The sequence below is a fragment of the Tasmannia lanceolata genome, unplaced genomic scaffold (genome assembly GCF_043159265.1).
Source record: "Tasmannia lanceolata isolate RefF3 unplaced genomic scaffold, GAP_Taslan_0.1 ptg000018l, whole genome shotgun sequence".
In the NCBI taxonomy this organism is placed as follows: domain Eukaryota; kingdom Viridiplantae; phylum Streptophyta; class Magnoliopsida; order Canellales; family Winteraceae; genus Tasmannia; species Tasmannia lanceolata.
Genome location: NW_027518695.1, coordinates 12,073,990 through 12,084,409, shown reverse-complemented (window position 1 = coordinate 12,084,409; position 10,420 = coordinate 12,073,990). Strand labels below are relative to the sequence as shown.

The 10,420-nt window shown below is 37.7% G+C and overlaps 1 protein-coding gene across 1 annotated transcript; it reads left to right on the top strand.

The window, feature by feature from the left end:
• Positions 1-5,789: 5,789 nt before the first annotated feature.
• Positions 5,790-10,298, top strand: LOC143851342 (ferritin-2, chloroplastic-like). The gene is made up of 8 exons (XM_077360733.1): positions 5,790-6,219; positions 7,987-8,070; positions 8,156-8,216; positions 8,344-8,431; positions 9,470-9,531; positions 9,649-9,714; positions 9,828-9,891; positions 10,025-10,298. The coding sequence occupies exons 1-8, from the start codon at positions 5,888-5,890 to the stop codon at positions 10,057-10,059; spliced, it is 792 nt and encodes a 263-aa protein (XP_077216848.1). The 5' UTR covers positions 5,790-5,887; the 3' UTR covers positions 10,060-10,298.
• Positions 10,299-10,420: the final 122 nt, after the last annotated feature.

The following is a 10,420-nucleotide window of genomic DNA, read 5'->3' as shown; positions in this document are numbered from 1 at the left end:
GGATTTGAAATTGGGGATGGACATTTAGAGGTTACTCATTTGCAATTTGCGGACGATACCTTGCTCTTCTGAGCTCCGGATAGTCTTAAAGTGGTAAATCTGAAAGCAATTATCAGGTGTTATGACATGATATCGGGACAAAGGTCGAACTTTCATAAGTCCAAGGTATTTGGTATTAATGCTCGGCCTGAGAAGGTGTATTGTTGGGCAGATGTTATGGCATGCATGGTGGAGTGCTTTCCTTCTACTTACCTCGGTTTACCTATTGGAGTTGGTAGACCGAGGAAGGAGAGTTGGGAACCCATAGTTGACAGAGTGGGGAAGAGGCTAGAAACTTGAAAAGAAAGGAATTCCATTGGCGACTTAGAAAGAAGTATGAAAACCCATTAAGGCAGTTGGCCTTGGCATTAGACGAATCAAGGAAACTAATCAAGCGTTGTTAGGTAAATGGCTATGGAGATACGGAAATCAGGAGAATCACTTGTGGGCGAAAGTTATTGAAAACAAGTATGGATCGTGTATTGGGCATTGGGAATCAAAGGATAAATTATGGAAAAAGGCAAAATTCCATGGAGGGATGTATTGAGCTATAAAGCAAAATTCTTGAAAGGAAAAAGGTTCAGGGTCTATGAGGGGGACATGGTGAGATTTTGGTGTGACAAGTGGTGTGATGATATCCCTTTGAAGGAAGCTTTTCTGTGTTTGTTTGCATTAGCTTGTGAATGAGGTAATGGTAAAGGATTGCTTTACCAGAAGAGATAACAGGGTTGTGTGGTCTCCACCTTTTAGAAGAAACTTTTTTGACAGAGAACTCGAAGGGGTGGAAAGGCTTTTTCAGAAATTAGAAAAGTGTTATATGAAACTTGATGGGAAAGACAAAATGATTTGGATCTGGAACCCAGATGGGGAATTTACGGTTATATCATTTTACCATAACCTCCTATCTTGCCTCGCTACCTCCAAAGTAGCCAAAATATGGGACATAAAAGCACCACTGAGGGTATGTATTTTTGGTTGGGTAGCAGTTCTTGAAAGGATACATACCATTGACTTCCTCAGAAAAAGGAATATGTTGATAATCAATCGTTGTGCCCTTTGCATGGAGGATGGTGAATCTGTGGATATTTATTGGGAAATGATATATTCACCCTTGGCCCACCTACTTGTAGTGTAAAAGGGCAGTCATAAATACACTAGAGGGGCCCGGCCTAAGGAAGAAAAAGGGGCAAATATATCACTTCCCTATTTATCTTGTGTAGGTACATACGTGCTAGTATGCCAATAAAATAAAATATGACCCACATTATTGGGCGTTCCAAACCATTCATTCATTGGGCCCTGACTTACACAAGCGATGCACCGAAAATCTTCTCCATTTTAGGGGCATGGGCCCAACAAATAAAAGGTTTGGATCGTCTAATCATGTGTGCCCCATTTCATTTAGTGGGTCTATCTTAAATAATCTATTGTCGAATGCTGATTGGGTGATTCTAGCCATCATTTCATTCCCGGCTAAATAATCAGTTTAATTAAAAAATAATCAGCAAGTTAGTACTCGTTAAGTATAAATTAGAGAGAATTCTAGACTGAAGGGAGCCCTTGCAAAAAAGAGGTGAAAGGGCTCTCCCATTGGCTACACATCACCATAATGCATTAATAACAGCTGAAAAGTCAAATATGATGGTGATGTGCAGCCAATGGGGGAGCCCTTTCACCTCTTTTTTGCGAGGGCTCCCTTCAGTTTAGACTTCCTCTTATAATTAATATAGGCTTATAATTACACTTACCGTGCGTACAACAAGATAAAGGAAGACTACCATATTTGAGAATCCACGCTCTCTCATCTCTTTGTTTCTAATTCTGAAATTCCAAGAGAAAACGTTCAACTTTCTTTACTATGTTCAAATCTAATGAAAATGGATAACAACTTTTCCTTCTTTTTCTTTTGGTTTTATGGGATACCATTATTTATTTATTTTTACTTTAAATGTCCAACCTTTTTTTGTTTGGGATTTGCTAGGGTCCATGGTAAAAGGCATTTCGCAGCTGGTTTGTCGCATGTCAGACTAGCCACCCCGTGAATGGTGGTGCAATTTGTAGCCAGTCACGGCAAATCAATTCAATGAAGGCAAAGATAGAATATCAGTCGAGTTCAAATGCCCAATTATCACGTCAATGAACATCTTGGAAGACTTCATCCATTAGTTGTTCTTAATCATGACTATCTGCTCGGTTCAAATGCCCAATTATCACATCAATGAACATCTTGGAATACTGCATCTAATCGTTGTTCTAAATCTTCCAATCAATATACTTTGTAGAGTAAGACACGTCCAAGAGTCAGATTGATTAATATATTTGAGCTGTCAACGGACCCAATTCGGATCGGTCTGTTTCTTGATCTATTTGAATCCTAAATCGGTTGGGTCCTACTCTGTTGGATCCGTGGATCCAAATTTCTCTGTGTCGCGGTCCCATTAAGAACCAGAGCATCCATTGGAGTATCCCAGGGCGTACTATTATTTTGCACTGTAAAAAAAAGTGCACAGAGTCAGAATTAAGTGCGCGTTTTCACTCATCCAAAGGCGTTCTTTTTCGTTCTTTTTTCGCGGTCTTGAAGTTTCACCTCAGTAGGTTGAACGTTGGTTGCGAGTTTTTCCCATGTAAGTCCGGACTTCGAGTTCGCGCCCCGATGAAAGTTCGCGACTTCCATAAATTACAACTAAGGGGTATTTAAGAGGTTCCGGAAAAAGTACCATCCGGCTAAGGGCTGATTCTTTAAATCCGCCGAAGGTTGCAAAAATACGCCGCGACTAACCCTCCAAAAGAGAATTTAGTATGTGTAGTTACCATTAGTCTGTTTTAGGATTAAAAACGAGAGATGAGACGGATAGGGACTTTGTTCAATTCGATTCATTCGAATAAGATTTTTTTAGCTTTATTATAATATATATTATATACCAAAAATATCCTTCATGTTTTGACTAAGTAAAAAATAAATATCCTTCAGTGTCTAGGTCGCACATGAGACACTCCAATATCTCACATCACACTCCCAAGTATTGCCCATTTGTTTAGGCCGTGTTCCGTTTGAGATTATGACAACAGATTGAGATTCCGATGTTTAATTTTGAGTCCAATAATTGGTTTTACTCTCGCTGGTCAAAATCTAGAACGAACGGGGCCTTAGTGTTGAATTCTGAGGATTCTATGACGGTCCGTTGGAATTGTAATAACCTTTGACATATGGTTAAATAATAAAAGACAAGGTCAGTTTGTCCCATCATCTAAACATGGCAGTGCAAATATCAATAGCCAAATATAGACACCCGCCTACCCTCTCTCTCTCTCTACTTACTTGGGACAGCCCCCCTCTAGTGTATTTATGACTTGTATTTTGCACTCGAGGAGGCTGTCCCAAGGTAAAAAAAAGGGGCGAATATGTCATTTCCCTATTTTGCCTTATTTTTTATTCGTCATGCGTAGCATTGGCCATCATTTTTGCACTTCAAGTTTTGATACGGTAACACCCACCATCTCTACCCAAACCAAAGCATTTGGTGAGTCCACCATCTCCACCCAAATCCATGCATAAGGTGGGTCCCACCATTTTACACCATGTTTTGATAGGGCGGACGGCCGGCGGCACCTACGATCTCCAGTCTCCACTTGAACCCATGCATTATGTGAGGCCCAAAATTTTACCTCGTGTTTGAGGGGGTGAGTCCCAAAATGGTCAAAGGGCGGGAAGAGCTAAAAAAAAGGAGATAGTTACATCATGAGAAAGTTTAAACTGAAGGGCGCCCTTGCAAAAAAGAGGTGAAAGGGCTCCCCCATTGGCAACACATCACCATCATATTTGACTTTTCAGCCGTTATTAATGCATGAGGGTGATGTGTAGCCAATAGGAGAGCCCTTTCACCTCTGTGTTGCAAGCGCTCCCTTCAGTCTAGAATTCCTCTTATGTCATTTACCAAATTAAATCAAGATCTTAACTCAATGCAATTTATGTATTTTCACATACGAGGATATTTTGGTCATTTGATGTGTAAAGAAAATCTACCTAAGTAATTTGATGACAAATTGATGGTAAGACTGGATTTTCAAATTTCACTGAGGCCACGTTTGGATAGCTCGTGTGTTTGTATTTGGATTTGAATTTTGGACACAAAATACATCAATCATCCTGATGCTCATGTTGTACAAGAGAGAGAGAGAGGGAGGGAGGGAAGTATGGCTGCTGCTGCTGCAAGGTCGAGGAGGGTGAAGGTACTGCCACAAGTAATGATTTCCAAATAATGTCCTGCAGAGCAGATTTGCAAATCGGATTTTTTTCCACTGTTGTAGCTTATTTGGAAATCTAAAGATCCAAACCTCAACTGCAAATTTGAGAAATCCAAATCTAAATCTTGTGGGTATCCAAATGTGGCCTCATTTTGGCACTTCGAGATGTTGATACAATTAACCCATAGTGTCTGCATTATATAAAGAGCCCAAAAAGCTCGTGGAAGCCAATTAAAAAAGAAAAGACAAGCTGAGTCTGTGCAATTATTAAAACATGGTGTTGCGAATATCAGTAGCCACTTTTTAATTTTCAGCGATGCATTGTATGAATACAAAAGGGCCAAAGTATGCTTCCCTAATCCGTATCTTATTTCTTTCCCCATAAATCATATATAATCTAAAACGAATGCTTACCTTATTAATTGCTCTGATACTTATCCAAGCGTTCCAAAAGAGGATAGGGCTAAAATAAATTTCATTCCCTAATTTTTCTCCCTAAAATAGGCTAAAATAAAGAGGCTATTCATCGTCCTCATCAGGAAGCCATACTTATAAATAACATTGATTCTGGAAACCTAATATGAATTATAAAGATAGACTCCACAACATAATGTGTCCCTACAAAATCTGGATTCCAAGATCTCTTACTATTAGAATCAGCCATGGATCCTATCTTAAGATATAAAGAAAGCTAATAGCATAGGTATGGATTGTGTAAATATGATGTTTATGATGTTAATTTAGGGTTTGCATGGATCCCTTGATTGTTTTGCCATTTCTTATTATTGTGTTTCGAATTAAATGGTTGTGTCATTGTTTGATATGTTGGTTTCGGTGATAATGTTTGTTAGTAAGAAAGTAGAAGTGGTAAAGTCATGGGTTTGCTCCCCAGTGGCGAGCGTTCGAATTCCCCCTTGCTTACCCGATGCGCGTGGTTTCCGGGTGATTGTGCTCATCCGTAGGGAAATAGTCCTACCCCCCGAAGGGGGTGAGGACACCCTCACCCCCTTCTTTACTAGAAAAAAAAAAAAAGTAGAAGTGTTTTGATGAGGTCACTACCTCACTTTATTACTGCACCATAGGATGATCCAAACTGTCAATTAGATGGGCCGCAGCCTAAATAGTTTGTGCCCCAAAAATCATTTCCATAGGTTGATCCTAACCTTCCGAAATAATTTTTGGGGCTAATGGACGGTTTGGATCATCTATGGTGCAGTCCATACCGTACTTTTAATGAAGTGAGAGTGCGCTCATCAAAATACAGTAGTGCTGATAACATTTCCCTTTCTTTTTCGCCACGTGGGGTTAGTGCCAAACGGAAAGATAACCTTTTCAGGAACTTGTGACGCGTCACAGAAATTTTCTCCGCATTCCATAGAGAGCACGAGTCCACCACGCGCACCTGTTCAAAAATCAATCCCAGCTGTCCACTTGTCAAACATCCAATGATCCAAAAACCAAAACCTAGCCCTCATTTCCCCTATATATTATCCTCACCACACTCCTCTTCCCAACTGCATTCCCTTTCAATCTCTTTCTCTTCCTCTTCCTCTTTTTTCCCATCTTTTGCCTTCAAAACCCTAATTTTCACACAAAACGCACCATGCTTCTAATACCTACTTCACCATTCTCTTTCTCCTCTACACATGGAGAAACCCTAAACCCTTTTTTCTCTTCCTCTCCTCTGAACTCCTCTCTTTCATTTCATTCTTCTTATTTGTCTTCTTCACTGCTTTTTCCTCAGAGAAAAGGCTCAAATGCAATCTTCTCTATGGCTTCTAAGGGTCTGAATAGTAGGCCACTTAGCGGTCTGGTTTTCGAGCCCCTTGAAGAGGTGAAGAATGAGGTGTTTGTCGTTCCAAATGCTCCCCAAGATTCGATCGCCCGCCATAAGTTTACGGATGTTTGTGAGGTTGCATTAAACGAGCAGATCAAGTGGGTATTTCCGATTCCTCGTTCTTTTTTTCTTTTTTTGGGTTTTTGTAGATCTTTTTATTCGTCTTTCTTTCTATGTTTTTATGTTGAGTTTTTAATTTTTGTCCTCTGTTCTCTGTTTTCTACTGAAATCCCTAGATTTTTTTTCCCTGTTCTTTCAGATTTTTTTTTGTGGGTTTTTTTAATATTTCGCGTTCTGTTTTGAGGGTTTTTGTAGATCGTTGTTATTTGTCTTTATTTCTATGTTTTTATATTGGGTTTTCCATTTCATTGCTGTGACTTTGTTTCTCCTCTGTTTTCTATTGAAATCGGTTTATTTTTCCTGTTCTTTAATTTTTTTTGTGGGTTTCTTCGAGTGGGTATTTTGGATTCCTCGTTCTCTTTCCGGGAATTTTCTAGATCTTTGTTATTTGTATTTCTTTTTGTGTTTTTATATTGGTTTTTCCATTGTCTTTCTTTGTGTTTTTTTATTGGGTTTCCTATTGTCTTGCTTTCTGTGTTTTTATAATGGGTTTCTGTGTTTTTATATTGGGTTTTCCATTGTCTTTCTTTCTGTGATTTTATATTTTGGGATTTCCATTTTCATTAAGGTTACTCTGTTTCTCCTCTGTTTTCTGTTTTTTCTTTTCTTTCAATTTTTTTGAGGGTATTTTCGAGTTCTCGTAGTCTTTTGTGGGATTTTGTTGATCTTTCATATTTTTCTTTCTTTCTATGTTTTCCATTTTCATTAAGGTTACTCTGCTCTCATCTGATTTCTATTCTCCCTATTCTTTCAATGTTTTTGTGGGTATTTTCTAGTCCTCATTCTCTTTTGTGGGATTTTGTAGATCTTACATACTTTTCTTTCTTTCTATGTTTTTATGTTGGGTTTTCCATTTTCATTGTGGTGACTCTGTTTCTCCTCTGCTTTCTACTGAAATCCGTAGAGGCTTCCTCTTCTTTCAAATTTTTTGTGGGCTTTTTTCGAGTTTGTCTAGATTTATTAATTTAGCTGTATTTTGTGGATCTTTCTTATTGTTACCCGGTGGATCATCTTGGAGGTAGATTGGGTAAGTTGGTTAAATGGAACAACTAGATAAATTAGCAATGGATAGAAGAGGCATGCAAGAGAGATTAGAAAGTAGATTTGATTAGGATTCTTTCCCTCTATAGCGATCTTGATTTGATTCTATGTTTATCATGTAAGTGCTCTGTATAAGTACACAATGATCCTCTTGTAATAGCATCAAGAATTAGCATCAAGATTTGATTGGGATTTCCATTTTCATTGGGTTGACTCTGTTTCTCCTCTGTTTTATACTTAAATCCCTAAAAAAAATTTCTCTTTTTTTTTGAAATTCTTTCGTTGGTTTTTTGTGACTATATCTATATTTATTTATTTTGCTGTTGGTGACATTTCTCTTGGGAATTGCCTTTATTTCAGATGGATTTATGTGATTGTTCTTCATTTCCAGTTTCTATTCGTAGAATCTCTTGGTTCCTTCTTGTTTAGAACATTTATCGTGTCATTATCTGATATCTCCATCTTTGTTTATTTTTCTGTTGTTGACATTTCTCTTAGAATATTCTCCTGTGCATTAAATAAATTTAAGTCGGTTTTCAATATCCCTGTCTAAAAATGAAATTTATATCTACTAGATTCTCTACTTTATCTCTATCTAGTTTTCATTTATTTGATTTTTTGTTTTTTGTTTTTTTTTCATTTTTGATGCAAATCCATTATCTATTTTGTTTAATTTGTGGTTATATTTGCTATTGGATTTGCAGTGTGGAGTACAACGTTTCATACGTCTACCACGCCATGTTTGCCTATTTCGACAGGGACAATGTAGCTCTCAAAGGACTTGCGAAGTAATTGATAGAGACTCTGAGCACCCTTTTTCGATTTTGTGATTGCCTTGCTGTTTAGGTTGATTTATTATCTCCTTAATTTCAGTTTTTTCAAGGAGGCGAGCGAAGAAGAAAGGGGACATGCAGAGAAACTGATGGAATATCAAGTACTTTCAATCTTTCTCTGTTTGATCTGTTTTTGTTTGTCATTCATCATCAGTTTGCAGATGAAACTTCCTTGCTTTACTTGACTTTGTATTTTGATCTTTAAATCTTTTCTTCTTATAATCTCAGAACAAGCGAGGAGGAAGAGTGAAACTGAATTGTATACTGATGTCCGTCAGTGAATTTGATCACCCTGAGAAGGGAGATGCATTGTATGGTGAGTTTCATTCTCTTGGGTTTATTTGGATCGTATTCTTATATGTGCAACTGCTATAAAATTGATTGGGGACTCAAAATATTTGCTTAGTGGATTTAACTCCATCAAGACTGATAGTATGTTCTTTACTACCGGGAAAAAAAAATACAGAGTTATATATTTCTTAGACATGTGTATGCTTGCATAATTCGTGTACATCCATGCACAAGTATGTAAGTGTGCATTCAGATATAAAGGCATTGAAAAGGATGCTGCAAGCACTCCATTCTTCACGGGCTCCCAATTGGTTGACAGTAAAGATATAATAGTGGAAGTTGACTCTCTAAATGTAATCACATGGTTGAATCAGAGATTTATTTTCCCTTACGATATTTGCCAACACCATAGGTGAGATTATGAATTGAGTTGAGGGTCACCTAGTGAAGTTCCAGCATGTTTTGCAGTCGGCAAATAGTGATGCTGACCACTTGGCCCGTTTGGAGTGGATAGGACCCGCTTAGAGTTTTTTTTTTTACTTCTTTTTCCCATGAGGCAGTTTTGTGTTTTCTCTTTTTCTTTTCTGTTTTGTGTCTTTTGTGGGCTGTATGTTGTTGACCATCATGGTCCTTGGTATTTCCCCTTCTTTCTCTAATAAAATTGTTGCCACATTTCAGAGAAGAAGAAGAAGAAGAAGATGCAAAGACACACTTCAGCTGTCTATATATGTATATTTACAGCTATATGTGTGTGCTTACGTTCATACTTTTTTTTGTTATCTGTGTATGAGTGTATGCGTATTCAGATGTATGCATGCACACGTCTATGCTTGCTTGTATTATATATGTATGAGTGCAAGAACATTGTAGTTATTGTGGAATGGGTTATGATAGTTTCTCTTTCTGATTCATTTGGGCCATAACAAATTACCTTTTATGGAATCAGTCTGGAGCATTGGATGTGTGCAAGGGTTAAGTTATAAATTGATTGTATTTTGGTAAGAAGTGTAGATTGATTGTATTATGTTTTTACATGATATATTACCATGGTTGCTTGATTCAGCAATGGAGCTTGCTTTGTCTCTGGAGAAGTTGACAAACGAGAAGCTTCTGCATTTACATAGCGTAAAAGACCTAATCTTCATAGCAATTTATTTGTCATACGATTTTGTATTCTTTCCTTTTTTGAAATTTTTGGATCAAATGTTTGATTTCTGGGATGGGTTGTCCTTTCCATTACAGGTAGGAGCACAATGCAACGATGCACAGATGACGGATTTTATTGAAAGCGAGTTTTTGACTGAACAGGTGAAGTGGGCCTCTCCTTCAATTTGTAATTTTTTTTTCCATTTCCCCTCTGTACAATTAGAAGAGTGGCTCCAAAAAATTTAAGTTAATTAGTTATCTAATGGGTCTCTCAGGTGGATGCCGTAAAGAAGATCTCAGAATATGTTGCACAGTTGAGAAGGGTAGGAAAAGGACATGGTAAGATTCAACTCAGAGTTGCTCTCTCTCCATTGCTTTCATATTTTCTCTAGTAAGATCATCTGTTTTGAACTTCCTCTTTTGGTATTTGTTTCTGGTGATGATAGAGGCTGTGAATTTTGTGGGTTTGCAGGAGTTTGGCATTTTGATCAAATGCTGCTCAATTAAGAAGTTGCTGCTTGAGAATCAGAAACATGCAAGATGAGTTTACAAAAGCTAGCATTTTGACCAATGCTTCATCATGGAGGAGTTTTTGTTTGAACATGAAATGTAGTTGTTTTCCTGTCTTTGTTATTGTAGACGTAAGAGCTTTTCTCTGATTTTTTTTAGCTGTTGCAGACTTACTTTGATGTTTAAGAGCATAGGAATTTGAAGTAGAAATATATTAGGATGGGAACATTTCATAAGGTCTTGTGGGAATCCAAATCCAGTTGCTTAACAGGATTTTATGTTACAGCAAACCAAAGCTTCTAAAATGCTATAGGGCCCTCTAAAAATTATTCCCATATAATCTTTTTATGCAACTCAG

Coding starts and splice junctions, on each gene's coding strand:
- LOC143851342 (XM_077360733.1), top strand. CDS start 5,888: ATGCTTCTAATACCTACTTCACCATTCTCTTTCTCCTCTACACATGGA. Junction 6,220..7,986: donor GCATTAAACGAGCAGATCAA/GTGGGTATTTCC, acceptor TTGGATTTGCAG/TGTGGAGTACAACGTTTCAT. Junction 8,071..8,155: donor GCTCTCAAAGGACTTGCGAA/GTAATTGATAGA, acceptor CCTTAATTTCAG/TTTTTTCAAGGAGGCGAGCG.